Below are 20,217 nucleotides of genomic sequence, written 5' to 3'. Positions count from 1 at the left end.
GGTGTTAGGTTGATTTCAAGGAATTGTTGGGTAGTAGGGCTTTTTTGAATAGTATGGTTTTTATTTTTTTTCTGAATGTTCTATAGTCTGGGCTCATTATCAGCAAGGTGGAGAGTTGGTGGTCTAATCTCGCTGCTTGTGTGGCCAGGAGGCCATCATACAGTTTTTTTCAGTTTGATTTCTCTGATTGGGGGATAAGTGAATGGAGAGTGGGTTCTTCTTTGTCTGATTGAGGTGGTTTGGATTAGGCGGTTGTTCAGATATGTTGGGCTGTCGCCGTTCATGGTTTTCCATTTTATTTGCTAAATTCCACTATAAAATGTTTTTCCCCTCTCCCTTGAGATAGGCAAGATCTGTACTCTGACTATATGAATGTGGTAAAAATGTGCAACATTGCTTCTAATCTATATTGCCGCACACAGGACACAGGCCATAGCAGTCTCTCTGAAATCGGCCACACTGCCCCAGCGCTGGAGCCGCCGTCCTATGGGCGGGCCTTAGGCACCTGGGCCAATCAGGTCCTAGGCTCCTCCCCAGTGCACAATACAGGCCTGCCAGCCGGACAACATTAAGGTTAGTGTGTGTGGGGGGGATGTCCAGGGTGGTGGTGGGAGGTTGATCAGAGGGGTTCATGGGGGAACCGTCTTCAGCAGGAGGGCCTGGGATCCCTCCTGCCGGTGTTGTCAGGGGGTTGGGAGGTTTGCAGGGGGGGGCATCTTTGGCAGGAGGGCCTGGGAACCCTCATGCCAGCGTTGTCGGGGAGGGGGGGTCGGAGGCTGCATCTTCGGTAGGAGGGCCTGGGATCCCTCCTGCCGGTATTGTTGGGGGTTTGGGGGTGTTGGCAGGAGGGCTTGGGATCCGCCCTGCTGGTTTGCGGGGGGGGGGGGGGAAATCGCAGTCACAGCAGGAGAGATTAGGCATCTCTCCTGCGATCGTTACGGGGGAAGGGGGGATTCTGTAATCGGTTTTGTTTTTGACAGACACCAGTTACAGAATACAGCTTTTAGGCGAAAGACTGGCCCCTCCTTTGCCTAAAAGGTCTTGTTTTGGGCATTTGGGACTTGGGCGATTTTTTAGTTGGGAATGTGTTTTAAGGTTAGAAGTAGTGGTGGTCTGGACGATTAAACTGCTGAATGTAGAGTTAGGCCATTCTAAAAAAAAACCCTCATTTTGGACGGTTTTTTTGAGAATGGACATTTCCTGCTGCTACTTTCAGCAATTAGGGGCTTAGGCCAAAAGGGGACTTAGACTTTTTTATTATGTCCCTCCACGTATTTAAATGCCTGTATCATCATCTTTTTTCTAGGGCAGTGGTCTTCGCTAATTTGTAAGCAAGGGCTATTTTGGGTGCAAAAGGGCTGACAGAGAGCTGACAAATATCTTCCAACTTGTGGCCATGACACCAATAACGCTTCACGACATTCATTCCTACTAGAACACCTGGCATTAGTCACACGTGCAAAACACAGCTAAATCCTATGCAAATATATGACCACAAATTAAAAGTTCTAATACACATAAACAAAACCATATGATGCTAGATTCTGCACGCAGTACAGCACCAGAGAAATAGAAAGAAATGCATTTCTTCCTGAATAGTGTAAATTCTGAAATCAGACACATTTCAATCACTAAATTGAAAATAAAATCACTTTTTCTACCTTTGTTGTCTGGTGATTTTATTTTTCTACTCATCTTTTCCAATCCTCTGGTCAAACTTCTGTGTTCTTAACTCTGTTTCCAGGGCCTTCTTATCCATTTGCTGTTATTCTCTTTTTCACTTTCTGCCCTACATCCATCTTTCCTTATGTCCCCCCTTGTTGAGTTTCACATTTCTGAGCAACTTAAAACATATTGATTACACTTCATAGACAGGTTTGTGTTGAATGCGAAGTCAGTTCATTTATTATTTATCTACATCCATCTTTGGCACTAACTTTAACATTTAACTTTCTTTCATTTTTCTGTTTCCTCCTCAAATCTATCTACTTTTCCATGTCTTCCCTTCCGATCTAGCCATGCACACTATCTCCTCCCTCTCTTTGCCTGTCCCCATCATCCATGTGTGCCATTTCCTCCCTCTTTCTTTTCCTCTAATCCCATCTATCCATAAACAGCATTTCTTCCATCTCTCTTCCCTTCCCCACACCTCCCATCCTTGTGCACCATGTCCTCCCTCTCTTTTCCTCTCCTTTGGTCTGGGATCTTTATCCTCTCTATCCCATAGACTGGCATCTCTCTCCCCTCCTTCCTTTCCCTTCTCCCACTTTGTGGTCTGGCATCTCTGTCCTTATCTTCCCCCTCTCCCTTACCTCTCTCTCCTCCTTCCCTTCCCTGGTCTGGCATTTCTCTCTCCTTCTCTCCCTCTCCAGTAGTCCATCTCTCTCGTTCCCTTTCCCCCTTCTTGTGATCTGGTATCTCTCTCCTCTCCATCCATTTCTTATTCCTCCATACCCTAGTCTGGAATCTCTCTGTCTCCTCCTTCCCTTCCCTGGTCTGGCATCTATCTCCCCTCCCCCTCCAGTAGTCCATCTCTCTTCTTCCTTTTCTCCCTTCTTGTGGTCTGGTATCTCCTCTTCTCTCCTTCTCTCCTCCTCCTTCCTACCATGGTCTGGTATCTCTGTCCTCCCATTCCCTATCCCTTCCCTCCACCAAAGGTCTGACATCTCTCTTTTATTTTTCCTCCCAATCCCCATGATCCAGGAAAATAACCACCTTCCCTAGTATCCCCCATGACCTCCCCTGTGTTCCTCCCTCCATGGGATCCCATACAGCATCAGCTGTTTCACTCCTTAGGCCAATGGCAGTCCAAGTGAAGTAAGCAAGCTGCCTTCACCGGTCTGGAGGCTTTCTCTTTGTACTGCTTTGTGCCTCTGCAGCAACAAGAAGCAGTAGCAGAAGGAAAACTTCTGGATCAGCAAAGGTGGCAAGTTTACTTCCCTCAAGCTGCCGGTGGCCCGAAGAGAAAAAAAGTGACTGCAGTGATGGATCCTGCAGGGGGGTGGGGATGGAACCCCAAAGTGCAGTGCAAGCCACCAAAAAGGTATCCATAGGCCACTATTGGCTTACGGGCCTTGCAATGAATACCACTGCTCATAGGTATACAAATTCAGTTATTTAAGCCTCTTCTCAAAAGTCTCTCAGTGCAATCATTTTCATTGCCTTCCTCTGTACTGATTCAAGTCTTCTTACAGCCTCCAGGACTAAACACAGTATTCTAGGTGAGAAATCACCTCTGACTTGTACAGGGGCATTAATACCTTCCTTTTTCTTCTAGTGGTTCCTCTCTCTATGCAGCCCAATATCCTTCTGGCTACGGCTACCGCTTTGTCACATTATTTCGTAGCCTTGAGATCCTCAGACACAATACATTAAAAGCTGTCTCATGAAAAGTGACTAGCACATGAAAACTATTAGAACACAACTGAAGAACCATTAAGGTACAAACATCACTTAGCTGACACCAAGAAATCTCAAATGCACTATTGTGGACTTCTTACACATAAAAGATCTAAGTCTCATAGGCAATTTTTTTTTCAGAACAAGATAGCCAACTTGAGAGTTTAGCTAACTCTCAAAATTGGTAGGATATGAAAGATATTACCTCGACATCACAAGAGAGTTCTAGTTAATCTGCTATTTATGAAAGGATTATCCTTCTGCTCAACCCGCATAGGGACAGAAACTGGTGAATAAACTCAACTTCTCGCTGAATTCTGGACACATGTCTATCTTATTCATATGGCCACAGAACTTGTTTAAAAATTGGACCATTTCCAGATCCTATAGGGAACATGTTATTAATTCTAAACCAGAAAAATGCACCCTTGGGACTTAATGAAGTATCTCCTTTTGACAAAAACAGCTGAAAAAATAAATGCTAAACAATTAACTGCATATGTAGAATTCAATGACATACTTGTGAATCACCAGCAAATCCCAAACTCACTATACGTTGTTTTAATTTTGCCTCTAGTACACTGTACTCCCCCAGGATTTATTTATTTATTTTAAAAAATTATCTAAGCAGATTACATCTAAAACAATCATAATAAAACTCACAAACTTTCACAAACTCTCTTTTTTTTTTTTTAGAGTTAGAAGAAAGCAAGAAGTGCAGGACAAATTCCAAATAGGACCACCGGGAATGGTTAGGGAACTGGCACCAGCTATACACTGCAATAGGTACCCTGAAAGCCCAATCCCCTCACTCAGCTGAATCAGAACAACCAAAACAAGAGCCACCTCTCGCAGGTCATGCTGAGTAGACGTAGAAACCAGGAGCAGGAGAAAGACTATGCATCTGCCTGCTGGAGATGGAGAATACTGGCTTACTATCCTATATGTGACACAGCTCAGTTTGGTGTTTTCTATCTCCACCTGCTGGTGGAAGGACATAACCCACTCTTCTCTGGATTAATCTGCTGCTGATGACAAGGAAGTAGCAATTTAGAAAAGGCAGTATGCAGACATTTAAAGGAGGCATTGTTTGGGTAGTACTTCAAAGTATACATGTATTCCATATTTTAACACAGCAAAATCTCCTTTTCAAAAAAGAAAAACATCCAAAAAATGGCATAAAGAGGCAGATGGATATTTTTTTCATCAAACCCTTCCATCTGCTTAAAAGGGGCAGGAAATTTTATGGTGACACCAGAAAGTATTTCTTCACCGAAAGAGTGGTTGATCATTGGAAAAAGCTTCCGATACAGGTAATCGAGGCCAACAGCGTGCCAGATTTTAAGGGTAAATGGGATGCCCATGTGGGATCCCTAAGAGTTAAGGATGGGTCATTAAGAGGGGGATCTCCAGGAGAGCAGACTTAGGGGGATGGGTCTGTGGAGTGGGCAGACTTGATGGGCTATGGCCCTTATCTGCTGTCATTTTTCTATGTTTCTAATTCTCTATTTTTTAAACCTATTTTCTTGACAGATTTCTATGTTGTTCATCAGTAGTTCATCTAAATCTCAACAGGGCATGTTAGAGAGTAGTATGGGCAGGACTAGAGCAGGTTTATGACTTGGACGTTTTTCTGCATAATCAAATATTTAAGAATAGATCCAGGGCACAATTTGGACATCTGGGGCTAGACCTATTTTAACAATGAATAATTGCCAAAAAGGTGCCCAAACTGACCATATGATCACTGGAGGGATGTAAGCATGACCCCCTCCCCCAATATTCCCACAGTGGCCACTGACCCTCTTTCACCCCCAACAGATACGGTACTGGGGTTTAAGAAAGGATTGGACAATTTCCTACTGGAAAAGGGGATAGAAGGGTATAAATAGAGGATTACTGCACAGATCCTGGACCTGTTGGGCCGCCGCGTGAGTGGACTGCTGGACACGATGGACCTCAGTTCTGACCCAGCAGAGGCATTGCTTATGTTCTTATGTTCTAGATGTGAATGAAACAATGTATACCTGCCTGTATGATGGTTTCAGTTATTAAGGCCAGTCCTAATACAGCAGCAAGCAGGTTCCTGGAGTAGCATGGTGGGCAGTGTAGTGAACTATAGAGATAGGGACTCAGGCCCATACTCTATTCTAACCACTACACTTATGATGGAATGAGCCTGCCAAACCCCACCCTAATCCCACCGTACCTACATTTAGGAATCACCTGTAGTGTATAGTTGGTACAGTGGGTTTTGGAGGGCTCACCATACAATATATGGAAGCTATAGCGAGATGTATACATCCAGTGCCCCTATGGTACCTCACTGCTCTGCGGGAATGTCTGAGTGGCCAGGCTACTAAGTATGCTAGGCCTTCCTACATCCCAATTGTTTGTTCTGTACATTTTTTTTTCGGACTTTTTTTTTTTTTTTTCAAAAATGGTTCAAAAAGATAAATGTGCTGTGCACAAACACATCTATTTTCGAAAAAACAAGATAGATGTTTTGCAGTTTTGAATGTGGGCAGGTTTGGTACTGGATTTTTGTGCATGTTCTGCAAAACGTCTAAACTCAGATTTAGACATCATATCGAAAATGCATCTCCACACCTCTGAACCTCTGAAAATTTTCCTATCATTATTTCCCATTGTTATTCCACTTCAATCATGCATAACCCCCAACTAACTTCTCATTTGAACCTGAGAATTGGGAGAGTGCTTGAGAAAAAAACTATGTTCACCTCTGTGGCATTCAAAACCACTTTCCTTTGCCAAAAACTTGAATTTTATGTTTTATTTCTATGGACAACTGTTCATAATCAACTTCCTGTATTTCTCACAAAGCTCAGAGCCACCAGCACGGTAAGGTAACTGAAGTAAGCAAAGACTCATCCAGCTGGTGGCATCTTCTTGTCTACTTTCACAGAGGGTGATTTCTGGCACTCTCATGCGTCCCAGAAAATGTTTCATAATGCTCTTCTGTTTATTGCTAGATTTTTCCTCTGCTTTTTCCTATTGTTCCCTTCTTTGGCACCCTCTTATCCACTTCCAAACTTTAGCAGAAACTTCCCTGGCACCACAGAGGCAATGACCGATCTGATTGTTTTCATGAAGAAGCGTGGGACCTTGAGGGCGTCATTCACCAACTTGAGGTCCAGAATCATCCTCCAATCTACGGAGTCTCTTTTGAGTACAATGAAGTTTTCGGAATAGTTGTCCAATCCCGATTTTTCATCAGGTATGTCTTCGACAGCTGTCAGGTCTAATAGCTTCTGCACTGTGTGCTTGGACCTTGACTGATCTTCCTGCTGGGGAGTCTACAAACTGCTCTGGGAGGGGATAGAAGAACTCAAACTTGTACCCCTCCGGAATAATGTCCAGCACTCAGTGGGTTGTGGTGACTTTCCCCTTCCTCCCAATAAGCTGTTAACCTCACTCCTATCTTGGGGGTTATGGCTGCTCTCTTGGCGTCATAACTGCTTTTGGGGGACCCCTGTGACCTGGGATGTTTTAGCTCCAGGAAATAGATAAACAGCAAATACTCTCTCTTCCGCAGGGAGGGATCAGAAAAAGGCCTCAGCACATCCTGTACAAAACTAATATAGCATAAGGTAAAAAACCAGCAAGTGCTGTTTTTTTTTCTCCTTTTTCACTTTCTTCCTTACATCCCATCTTTGGCATTAACTTTTAACATTCAAGTTTCTTCCGTATTTCTCTTTTCTTCTCAAAATCGTATATCTACTTTTACATGTCTTACCTTCCCATTTCTGTGTACCATCTCCTCCCTCTTTCTCCCCTATTTCTTCTATCTTTCTTCCCTTCCACACCCATCACTGTGCACCATGCCCTCCATATCTCTCCACTTTTCCTCCATCCCTGTGCATCATCTCCTCCCTCTCTCTCCCTCTCCCATGATCTGGCATCTCTGTCTTTCCCCTTCACCCCATCTATGGTCTGGCATCTTTCTCCTCTCCTTCCCACAGCCTGGCATCTCTTTCCTCTCCCATGGTCTAGCATCCCTCTAATTCCCTCCCTCTTCCCATTGTCCAACATCTTTTTCCTTCCCTTCTTCCCTTCCCACGGTCTGGTATCTCTCTCCTGTCCTTCCCGCAGTCTAGCATCTGTCTCCTCTCCTTCCTGCAGTCTGGGATATATCTCTCCCCTCCTTTTCTTCCATTCCCTGGTCTGGCATCTATCTCTCCTTTCCCTTCCAGTGGTCTGACACTTCTCTCTCCCTTCTTCCATCACCCTTATCCAGAATCTGACATCTCTCCCTTCCTTGAGTCATCTCGTCTTCATCCCTGTGTAACATTTCTCTCTCCCTTCCTCCTTTCTGCCCCCTGCTGTCCAGTATCTCCCCTCCCTTTCTCTTTTCTGGTCTCTCTCTCAATCCAACATTTCTCTCTTCTTTCCCTCCAGCAGTCCAACATTCTTTCTTTCTTCCTCCTGCATGCTTCCTCTCTTCTGATTCTCATTCCCTCACTCAACCAACATCTCTTTCTCTCTTTCTATGGGTCCAACTTTTCATTCTCTGCCCTCTCCCCATTCCCCTGAGTGTGACATTTCTCCCTCCCTCCTTTCTGTCCTCCCCATTCAACATCTTTTCCTCTCTCTCCATGAGTTCAACATATTCTGCCTCCTGCACATTCTCTCTCTCTCTCTCTCTTCTCTCCCCTTTCCTTTGACGGTGATATTTCTCCCTCCTTCCCACCCCCCAGTCCATCTCTGTCTTCTTGCACGCTTTCTCTGTCCAAGCTCTTCTCTATCCTGCTCTATGATCTACCTTCATTTGTGGCCCAAAGGACAGAGCTGACCATGAAGCCACCTTTCTGGCTCCTTTCTTTTTCATTTCTTCTATTCTTCAATACCATGTATTGTGCAAAATCTTTTTCTCCCAATGTATCTGGTTTGAACAGTAACAGTGAGATCTGTCCTGGTCTTAAAATCCCTGAACTTCCCTCTATATTATCCCTATCCCTATTGTATTCTTTTTAGTTTTCTGTAAACCGTGCCGAGCTCTATCTTTATAGAGAAGATGCAGTATATAAGCCTATGGTTTAGTTTAGTTTAACCTATCACATACACTACCCTGCCTTCGGCAATAACATCTCTTCTCTACTGCAGGCCTGCCTCTGATGAAATGGAAGTTATGGCAGAAAGGGTGGGTCACAGTAGTGAGAAGATGCTGGTGCCGGCAATAGGGTAGTGTATTCGATTGACTGCTGCCAGCAATGTCCTTTGAGCTGCATATGAAGATATAACTGTCCTTGCTCCGGACAATGATCCCACCAATTCTGGAGGAGCCATGGCCCCTGTGTCCCCCACCCCCCATTTCAATGCCTATGCCATTGTCATCCTGGTAATTTCTGTATGTGAAGGAAAACACGTGGACTGAGATTTAGTACTGCTTAGCAGCGAGAGCTGAGCAGCAGAAACTTGTGAGGACTCTAGATCCAAATCCCACAGAGAGACTGTAATCACCTCCATCAGATCTGCAGGTTTGAATATCCTGTGCAGTGTCGGATCATCTCCCTGGACTAGGGCTACCATCAATCCTTGGTCTCTAGCTCAAAACTGAGACCCCAAATCTTCTAGGGAGGATGCATGCTAGGAGAGTAAAGGATCATATCCAACCACAAAACATCCCAGTCCTTTTCCGACTGGACCTCCAACTCATACAGCTCTAACAGCTGCCGCAGAGCCTCGCTCTGAGAACATAAGAACATAAGAATTGCCGCTGCTGGGTCAGACCAGTGGTCCATCGTGCCAGGCAGTCCGCTCACCCAGCAGCACCCAGGTCAAAGACCAGTGCTCTAAATGAGTCCAACCTCACCTGCGTACATTCCGGTTCAGCAGGAATTTGTCTAACTTTGTCTTGAATCTCTAGAGGGTGTTTTCCATTATAACAGACTCCGGAAGAGCGTTCCAATTTTCTACCACTCTCTGGGTGTAGAAGAACTTCCTTACGTTTGTACGGAATCTATCCCCTTTCAACTTTAGAGAGTTCCCTCTCATTCTCCCTAGCTTGGAGAGGGTGAACAATCTGTCTTTATCTGCTAAGTTTATTCCCCTCAGTATTTTGAATGTTTCGATCATGTCCCCTCTCAGTCTCCTCTTTTCAAGGGAGAAGAGGCCCAGTTTCTCCAATCTCTCATTGTATGGTAACTCCTCCAGCCCCTTAATCATTTTAGTTGCTCTTCTCTGGACCCTTTCGAGTAGTACCGTGTCCTTCTTCATGTATGGCGACCAGTGCTGGATGCAGTACTCCAGGTGAGGGCGCACCATGGCCCGGTACAGTGGCATGATAATCTTCTCTGATCTGTTCGTGATCCCCTTCTTTATCATTCCTAGCATTCTGTTTGCCCTTTTCACCGCTGCTGCACATTGCGCGAACAGTTTCATCGACTTGTCGATCAGAACTCCCAAGTCTCTTTCCCGCCTCATTCAGATAAATAATTGCAGAGCATCCTGAGAACCCCTGATAAAGCCACGATTGTGGCAAAAAGGGTCCCCGTCGGGCATGTCATGAAACTCTGCACACTTGAGATAAGTAACATTTCTCACTGCTTGATATATAAGTAAAAAAGAATAACTACAATAAATTAAAAAATAATGAGAATTAAGCTAAACACAAAAGGTAGTGGAGGTTATATTGATCAGTGATGGAAACTGTGAACCATTAAAAATTTGGTATCGGATTAAATATCCTTACTCAAGTAGGTTTCTGAGATCCTTTATCCTCCATGTTCTCCTGAAATACTCTACTGTGGGATTTTCTCATATTTGTGGATTATTTCTTAGGAATCCCATAAACCATCTCCCTTGAACTTTTCAGTGGACCTCTGTCAGTCTACCACATGTCTCCTTTCAGGTTCAAGTGCATCTGGGCAAATGCATTTTGCTTGCAATGCTGCATCATGGTTTAGAGGCTCTAACAGATCTCATGCTTTCTGCCCCTCCTGACTCATGGAGTGACCAGAGGGGGCTAAGCCCATGGCTCTGCCCCCTCAAGTGCCCTGCAGTGTGTGGGACAAGAATGCTCCTCAGTTGACCATCCATCACAAAACTGACATGATATGGGGTCAAAACCACCTGAGGAGTCCATAATATTTGATTCTCGCCAAAATCGAAGCAATTTGAGGCAGAAGGAGGCTTTAAAATAAAATCAGGAAATCCAAGATGGCTGTAGCAACAGCATTTCGGTGCCAGAAAATGAAACTAAAAAAACAAAATTACTTAAAATAGGATTTTGAGGTGGGGAACCCTTGGGATAACCTCAGAGACCCTTAGTTTTGCTAAAATCAGATCCACCCTGATTTTTCCATAGACAGTAATGAGTTGTACTGAAAGATCTGCTATGTACTTTGCCTGCATCAGCTTCTCACTGCAGATGGAAATATTCAGGTTCTAAAAACCTGAAACCATTAACCTCTCATTCTTCCACATGATTCTTTGGGGGTGGGATAGGGGATGCAAGCTTCCTGGGCAGTCGCAAGATCAAATCAACTTGTACTCAAGCGCCTGACTCCGCAGAGGTGAGCACCGCTCCCAGGGGTCCTGACCCTGAGATTCCAAGTGTTATGCAGGCCAACCTTTAAAAGTGTGGCCTTCGACATCTAACCCTTCTCTAAGGCAGACTGTCCCAGGATTTGAGGAGGCTTTTCAAAACCCAAAGAGCTAGATTCACTAAGCCCACCGATCGTGTTTTCAATCGTGTACGACCCAATTTTCCAACTAATTTTCACTAACCTCTGTGCCGATCACCTCTGATCTGATGCAAATGAGAGAAAACAGCATGCAAAGTAGGAAGGCAGCAATTCACTAACCAAAATCATTCAGGAACACCAACTGGGCTGGCCGATCAACAAAGAAGCGACTGCTGGGGACCAGTTGCTCACGTCCTTTCTGACTGCCCTGCTCTCTGCCCCGACTCTCCTGCTCTCTGCCGACTTCAGTAAACTGCAATTCCTGCTCTTTGCCCCGATTCTCCTGATCTCTGCTGTCCTGCTCTCTGCCGCGATTCTCCTGCTCTCTGCCACACCGCTTTCTGTCCCTATTCTCCTGCTCGTCCTTCCCTGCAGTGCGAGCCCATGGTTTTAACCCGCGGGTTTAAAACGGTTTAAAACCACGGGCTCGCAAAGTAAAAAAAAAAACAACTAAAAAAAGTTTCCAGCTCTGTAAGCATGCACAGACCATCTACAGGCAAAGAAGATGGTTTGTGCATGCGTCGGGATCGCTTTGTAGTGATCCATGTGGTTGGTGGGGGGCATGCCTCTGATCACTCCCATTTCCATGAGGACGCATTGAGAATCAGTCGGTCTACCATGGATCGCCCATGGATCGGGTAGGATCAGTGGGCTTAGTGAATCTAGGTCTAAGTGCCGAGTTTTGAAAAGCCACAAAACCAAAGACAAGGGGTCCAACTTCGTCTGCAGTGAAAAACCAACCAGAAGCAAACAAACCAAAACTGCAGGCTTGTACACGATGCAGGCAAATTTTATTGGGTCCCTCACTTGGTAAAAGGTTTTTAGATATGATTTATTTGTCACAATAAAATTTGCCTGCATCGTGTACAAGCCTGGAGTTTTGAAAAGCCGTCAGGGAAATCCAGATGTCTGGTAACCCTAGGAGAGGTGGCATTGCTTGGAAAGACCAGGAGTCAGAGAGAAGAAAATGACTGATGTCTTCTGCAAGCAACTCACGAGTTGGGGTGCTTAATCCATCCATAAGGAAATGCATGTTGTTTGCACAGGAAAACAAATTAGCACCAATAATTAGTTGTTAAGAATCCAATTATTGGAGCTAATTGGATGTTATTAAATTAAACTGCATGGACAAACAGGGTACGTGCCTAAATTTGCATGTTCAATTTTTAGCGCTTTTATAGAATTCAGGGGCTAATGTGTTACACTTATCATTTTCTAATGCTTCTATGACTACTCTTTACTCATCTTCTTAATAAATCTTGGAGCACAACTAATAAACTTTCTCGTGATAATGCTTAAATGCTCAACCAACACAGGATACACTTATTCAATGCTTGATCTCATAGCCATTTTCCTCACATAAACAATTAAAAATACATAAATTATAGTGATAAGTGCTCAGACCCACAACCTAAGTGCTCTAATAATGATATTAAGCAGAGGGACCATCATAGCTGGGACCATCATAGCTGCTTATCAGTCCCTGACTGCTCCTACTGTTCTTTTACAGCTGAGCGGGTGTTCATGTGCAACTCTCTGCTTCAGCAGTTCCACAAAAAAATTGTGGAACCACTTGTTCTTCTCAGGAGGGATATAACAGTTATATGGCTAGAGGACTGCTCAAATGCAGAAGCGCCAGTACTCTTTACTCATGCCACACCCCTTGACTGAAAAATTTGGCAATGTGTGGTTTACCATGCAGTAAAAGGCAAACTATTGCAACCCTAAGAGCAGGTGTGTAGTAGCCTGTTTCTATGTATTTTGTGCACACCACTCTTCAGTAAAAGGGCCCCTTAATTTTATTTTAATACTTTCTTGTTGTATCAAATTTATAAAGGCAATAGAAAATAAATTAAAAAAGAATGTTTAAAAAATATTTTGAGAGACAACAATTGTATTTCAATGTGAGCGGGTCTTTTTCAGTCATGCTATATTATTATCTCCTGTGGCAAAAATGAACTGGAAAATAATTTACAAAAGAAAAACAAAAAAGTAATTATATCCAGTTTAAATATTTTTAAAAAAATCTTTTCATCTTGTGGTCACCCCCATCTCCCAGGGATGTCTTTGGGACCGTAACAAACTCGAAACAGTCCTGTGAATGTTGGTGTGTGGCCAATGATTTTAGTTTTGCAAAATAAAAAAACTTTCTAATTTCAATTCATTACACTTATCTGGGCAATTGAACAGATTATTCTCCAGTTAAACTTAAAAAAAACCCCAACCCATGAGGTTTTGATATAAAGCAGAAAGAAGTTTTAGAGTTTCTATACTGCAATAACAAATTGGTTAGTGAGAGAACTTCAAACATGACAAAAGCTGTAACTTGCAGGTCAAAAGGTCCAGTCAGCAAAAAACAAGGTCCCACATAAAAGCTGAGACTTGCCATTAGCACATGAAGAATGCTGGAACCTGCTGGGACTGGTGGGCAGCTCCCATGTGTCAAACTCTTTCACTTTGTGCAAAACGTTGCCTTCCCTTGTAGATTTTCTACAGAAGTCCATTTGCTTTCCTTGCTCAGCCTTCTTGCCATGGGCTATGTCTTTCATCGGGGCACAATCTATGTGGCAGAAGCGAACGGAGTTCTCCAGGGAACAGCCCATGAAAGCCAGATGGGCTCTTTAAACCCAAGGCTTTCCTCCAGCTTGCTTTTACTGCCTTGTTAAAAAAAAAAAAAGAAAAAGCAACCTCTGGAGGACTCTTTGTAACTGCTTGGCTTTCCTGCCTAACATTTAAAAAGTAGTAGTAATAACTAAAAATGTTTTAACATGGGCTTTTGTGGATAAATCTGTTATTATTGTTTAATTTGCTCCCAAAAAAGCCTAGCATGCTTGCCTGGTTTGATATTACTATAATATCTCTGACTTGCAGTATAATTTCAACAAATGGTAATAACAGACCAGCTTATGCTCATCGGCTAAGTGTAACCTTTTTTTAACTATATACTGGAAAGAAAATATGAACCAAAATGTCACAAGTCTGTGTTAATTTTATCATAGATTTTTGAAAATGTTAGATACAAGAACACACATACACATTGCACAGAGACACACAAGTCCAACCTCATCTAATATAATAAAAACCTAAGCCACGCATGTGCACTCTGACCTGCGTGCTCCCGTTTTCCGTGCGCTGTAGGTCCCCGCAGGTAGGAGTGCGCATGCGCGCTTCCACGCATCTCTCTCTCCCAAGGCGGATGTCAGCGTCAGGCGGCGCGGAGGCTGTCTGCTGCGGCAGCTGTCGGTATCTGCAGGCCGCAGCGGCTGTCGGCGGCAGCAGGCCTCAGCGGCTTGAGGCGGCTGTCAGCGGAGGGCAGACGCGAGGTAAGGGGTGCTGCTGGACAGGGGAAGAGACGGGGGGGTAGAAAAAGGAAGGTAGGCCTACTGCTGGATGGGGGAGCAGGAAAGAGGTGCTGCTGGACAGGGGAGAGATTAAAAAAAGGGAGAAGGGCTGCTGCTGGATAAGGGGATCAGTGAAGGGGTGGTGATGGACACAGGGAAAGTAAAAGGAAGGGAGAATGGGTGGACAGCCGAGGAAAAAGAAAGACAGAAAGAAAGACAGAAATACAGAAGGAGAGGAGAAGAAGGAGAGAGAGAGAGAGAGAAAGAAATAAAGACAGACACACACATATATTCTAGCACCCGTTAATGTAACGGGCTATAAGACTAGTCACTCAATAAAGAACCTGGATGTACATGTTTATTCCTCAGGGGCCACAAACAGGTCAGGTTTTCAGGCTGTCCCTAATAAGTATGACATGAAACATATTTGCATTTAATGGAGCTAGCGTGCATGCAAATCTCTCCCTTGCACATTCCATTAGGGATAGCCTGAAAACCTGACCTGTTGCAGCTCTCAAGAATTGAACTTGTGCAACTCTGATATAGAACTAAGGATTGTTTTTCTTTAATTACAACTAAGATGTAAAGTTATAATTCTGTACACAAAGTATAAATGCTGCACAAACGAGAGCTGAAACATTTTGGTACAATAGTTGCATCCTTTTCTCTACTACCCTCTTTCCGAGGTGCTGTCCCTTACTGCATACAGCCCGCTGACTAGCACATCAAAACTTGTAATTGTAAGGCAAAGGTTATATCAAGAAGCTAAAAGGGAGGCCCTATGTTCTGGCACAGTAGGAGAAAAAAGCAAAACAACAGAAATAACAGGATTTTGTAAATCATCATTAATACTAGGATAATGCAATGTATCCCTGAAGAAAAAAAACAAGAAACTTTCAACAGGATAATATGCACACAAAGGCAATCAGAAAATAGTCCTTTTGCCAGTAGTTAAAATCTGTTTCTCAGTTACCGTGACAGTGAAATTATTGCTTGGCATTCTCTGCTAGCTATATAGTATCAACATGCGGTTGAATTGTGCCTTTTTAATACATGCTGAAATGTTATTACTTTGTGCTCTCTGCAAATATAGCCATATTGCAAAAGTTTATGAATACTATGAACATGGAAAATAAACTGATAGAAAACCTAAATGGGAAAACAAAACTCTGAAGCATTTTTTCCCATGCACTCTCGTATCACGCAGATACCAAGGAAATGATCATAAGTATTCCCCATAATTCTCTGTCTCTTACAATTCTACTTTTCTTGCTATGTAAAACCACTCTCTGTGGGCTGGATGATAGGTATAGTCCTCAGAGGTTTGAATCATTCCCAAAGTGTACTTAACACTGTGAAAGTCAACAGAAATCTACCTCATGACAAAAGCGATAATCTTATAAAGAGAAACGCAACATACAGTTGTTACTGCTGAAGTTAAAAATGACAAGCAAGGCAAAAAGCAAACCTTTAGACTTTATCTACAGAATTTTGTACAAATACAAAATGAGAAATACTCAGACACAGTGCAAGATACCATTTTGACCACAATTAAAACAAAACTGCTTCTAAAAGTGACCCCTACAAGAAAACACACATGAAGAACATATCAAATATTATTCACCACAGCCAAAGGCAAGAACCTCTTTCTAGAATCCAAACATATCTTTCTTTGAAACAGTAAATTTTTTATCACACATGATAAAACCATTGTTTTCATAATCATTTAGACCATTTGATTTTGCCTAGCAAGGATTTTAGACGGCTAGCAAATTTAAATTTGGGCAAAGCTACTGGGAATACAAAGAAACCATGAAAATAGCCATGGACATTTTTTTTTCTGAGGCTAAAGAACCCTTAATCAGCCCCTTGCTAAAAGTAAACATAGGGTCTCATGCTCTTCTCTGCTGCCAGCTGGGAGGCAGATCAACTAGAATGTCTGCACTTAAGGGAATATGTGTCAGATGGTCACCTCTGCGGCAATGCAGTTCTACAGCCTACAGTTCAAAGGTAAAAAGGTCTCCCTGGTGTATGGGCAAGAAACTGAATCAATAGACACTGAAAGCTGCCAAGCACAAGTGTGGTCTCCTTTTGTGAATCCATCAATGCTGTTCTGTTTGAGAGCATAATTAAAACCTTATCAGACCATCTAAAGAAATTATGACGAGGAACTTAAAGAAGGGCAGCCTCTCTGGGCTAGAAAAAGAACCTCTCAGAACTACGAAAAGCTGAAATAAATCCAAATGCCAACAGTCATTGCTTAATCTCCTTCTGTCGTGAATGTGGGGGCTTATTAGACTATATCTCTCCCAAATACATACTTTTCTTATTTATTCTTCAGTTGGGACGATTGTGTTTTGAAAGCAATACAATTCTGCAAGCAAATCCTTAACCCAGTGTCCCGCAAACTTTCTCGAGCCATGGCACGTTAAATGTAGTGGCAGCAGCTTGAGGCATCCGGAAGTGTGCAGATGTCGCCGTGGTGATTTCACGCCCATGCGCGACATCATCACATCGATGTCCGCGCATGCATGAAGGCTCTGCAGACGGGCCCTGAGACGCCCATGGGGGGTGCCAGCAGGGAAGAGGGCCAGAGAGAAGGAGGCGCTGGTGCTGGCTGATTGTCTACAGGACGTGCCTCTCGCTTAAAGACGCACATCCTGTTGGCAGTCAGCCAGCGCCTCTCTTTCTCCCCAGTGTGCTGCGGCACACCTGAAATCTCAGAGGACATACTAGTGTGCAGCAGAACACAGTTTGGGATACACTGCCTTAACCCTATAAATGGACCAGCTGACAAAGTGCTAGTGGCATGAGAGTGGCAAAAGATGAGGCAGAAACCCAAACGGTGCCGTTACCAGATTTAAGGTGTTTCAAATATTACTGCCAACTGAGGGAAAGCTTCCAGTAGCTAACTCGCCCAAAGTAATTCTTCACACACAAAAATACTTTCCAGAATACTCAGTCTAGGCTTGCATTTAGTGAAATATATTTTAGCAGTAATATGACATTATTTGGAAAGAAAGCATGCAATTACTGGTTACAGACCTTGCATTTGGTAGCTGTATGGAGCTTGTCCTGGCTGAGGCGTGCTAAAACTCGTACCATAGCTTAGAAATCCCGTCTGTCCAGGAGACTGCGACTGTGATAATCCACCTTCTGTCTTGATGCCTGCCCACAATGCACCTAAACCAGTTACTGATATCAGATCTGTTTGTTTATGTACAAGCACTGACAGACAGCAAATCATATGAGAGATAAACGCATCCTAGCAGAATGTGCTAGACTTTGATTTATGCCATCAAATGAATTCTGGTTAATTGTACAGTCTGTAGTGTCTTTGAATTTGAAATTATTTTATTGATCATTTCAAATTTACTGATAGGAAATTACCATTACGCAAGTTTAGTATATTTACATTTCCTTCAGTAAAAGGTTGTGTTTACAAGAGTTTTGGGGTTTTTTTCAAAGAATTGTGGCTTACCAGGTGGCATTATGGGATAAGAATTTCAGTAAGCTATTACAAGATTTGGACTTTTACCAGGTTTTTAGAAAGATACTGAAAACCCACTTGTTTAATAAATTTCATAAATGAATTTATAATCTGTTATGCTTGTATAACTTTTTTATTTTTGTGAACCACTTTGAACCGAAAGGTATAGTGGTATACAATTGGCTTTTTATGTTATGTTATGTTATGTTATGAATTTTAAGTGCCTTGAAAATAGCGGGTGGAAATAGGAGCTTTAGGGATTCTAAACAACATAATGCATGCTGTTTAATAATCCACTCTGCAGAATGTTCCAGATCAATTATTATGGACTGTATTTCATATACAAGGAAAAGAAGTGTCAAGAGTATAAGTAACATGTTATAGTGACCACTACAGGTCAGATGCACTGAACAGTTTGGGCCTGATTGTAGGTGGTGGTAGGCATCCTACTGCCATCTAACGGACCAATCAGAATACACTTAAAAAAAAAAAATAAAATCAATGCGGTGAACAAAGCCTACAATGTAGGCATATGACTCATGCTTATGGAAGTGCCTATGCACGCCTACAGATGCCTAAGGCTGGCATAGTCATGGCTTATGCTGGAAGTGGCCTTTGACGCCTGTAGGTGTGTTTCTGTAGGAGGGAGTCAGATGCCTTAAATGTAGGCCTGTAAAACACTGTACAAAAAATAGATGCGATTCTGAACACGGTGCTTACCGATGATTGACATACAGTAGGCCACTGTTTTGAAGGTGCCTATTGCGTCAGTCTCCATGTCCAGAATCAGGTCCTTTGTCTCTTCTTGTGGATCATTATTTAACATTTAGAGGTCTGTCTACTAAAGTGTGATAAATGTTTGCAGTTGCAGATGCGATGTACAAGGTGTGAAAACTGAACTTTATTAAAAAGGTTCACTGTAGCATTCAAAACTGAGTAAAAATAAAAATATAGAAATGGTTCTCAGGTGTGAGTGCACAGGATCCGACACGGTCCAAATGCAAAGACTCATAGAACCAGACAAAACAAGTGAAGCCTCGAGGCATGTAAAATCTCCTATGCAGCAGGACAGTTTCGTTTTCGCTGGCCGTAAGTTGTTTGCACTGCTGCTGCATAGGAGATTTTATGCGCCTCAAGGCTTCACTTGTTTTGTCTGTTTCTATGAGTCTATGCATTTGGATATTTTGGACCCCTGAGGAAGGAGTGTTTTCCGAAACACAGACCATGTTGGGTTCTGTGCACTCACACCTGAGAATCATTTCTATATATTTATTTATTTTTACTCATGCTACCGTAAACCTTTTTAATAAAGTTCAGTTTTTACACCTTGTACATCACATCTGAACTTTTTCCTTCGTTTTTATCTTTTGTCTTTTGACTTTGAGCTGCAGTTCATTTGTATATTGTTTTTGCTTTGAAATGTTTGCAGTTACCATATTTTGGATCGTTATAAAAGCCGGCTTTTCTTAATGACAGGAATAGCAATGCAGATGATTACATGCAGTTGGAAGAGTTATGATAGACTTAATTATACTTTTTGGTGGGCAAACTTATGTTGCAGTTACAAATATGAAAGAATGAACGCTGAATTTTTGGGATATAGTAATGCATTTAGAAGGATGTGGAGCCCATTGACATCATTTGTTGAATCACATTAGTTGTCATGTATCTTTTTCATTTTAGGTAATTCCTTACACATCCAGGGTGGGAAGAGGGAGGTGGGAAGGCATCATTATTTCTTGGATTTAGTTTATTGAAATTCTATATGTTGGTTATACTTTTATGGATGAATGGAAGGAAGGGGGGAGAAAATGATTGTTTCAGAATGTTTGTATATTTAAAGTGCTTTTCCTGATTCGTTTATGTTTAAAACATTTTTTGCAATGCACTGTTAATATTTGAAAATTAATAAAGATAAAAAAAGAATAACAATTACAAGTAACATACAAAGAACTTAATTCTGTAGGCACCAAAAAAAAAAAAAAAAATGCACGCTAAGCACTATTCTATAAACAGCACCCAATGTAGGGCACTGTTCACAGAACAGAGCTTAGCACCAGGATCCACACCCAATTTTGAGTAAATCCTGGTATAAAACCCCATGCCTAAATTAGGCACAAATCCCACAGATTCTATAACACTGTGTGCAAATGCTAGAAAGAGTGGATAGCGTAGCTGGTTTTAAGAAAGGTTTGGACAAGTTCCTGGAGGAAAAGTCCATAGTCTGTTATTGAGACAGACTTGGGGGAAGCCACTGCTTACCCTGGATCGGTAGCATGGA

At 42.7% G+C, this 20,217-nt stretch overlaps 1 protein-coding gene across 6 annotated transcripts in view; it reads right to left on the bottom strand.

The window, feature by feature from the left end:
* EYA1 (EYA transcriptional coactivator and phosphatase 1) overlaps positions 1-20,217 on the bottom strand; it is a 329,665-nt gene that overhangs the window by 223,303 nt on the left and 86,145 nt on the right. For 3 of the 6 annotated variants that reach the window (XM_033934041.1, XM_033934039.1, XM_033934040.1), the window contains exon 7: positions 17,492-17,629. The exons of 1 other annotated variant lie outside the window; for it this stretch is intronic. In XM_033934041.1, coding sequence (XP_033789932.1) covers positions 17,492-17,629 — 138 coding nt within the window. The remainder of the gene's footprint in view (positions 1-17,491; positions 17,630-20,217) is intronic. 2 more of the 6 variants (XM_033934043.1, XM_033934042.1) reach the window with 1 other exon arrangement.

Source organism: Geotrypetes seraphini, chromosome 2, assembly GCF_902459505.1.
Source record: "Geotrypetes seraphini chromosome 2, aGeoSer1.1, whole genome shotgun sequence".
In the NCBI taxonomy this organism is placed as follows: domain Eukaryota; kingdom Metazoa; phylum Chordata; class Amphibia; order Gymnophiona; family Dermophiidae; genus Geotrypetes; species Geotrypetes seraphini.
This window is presented reverse-complemented; position numbering and strand designations above follow the sequence as displayed.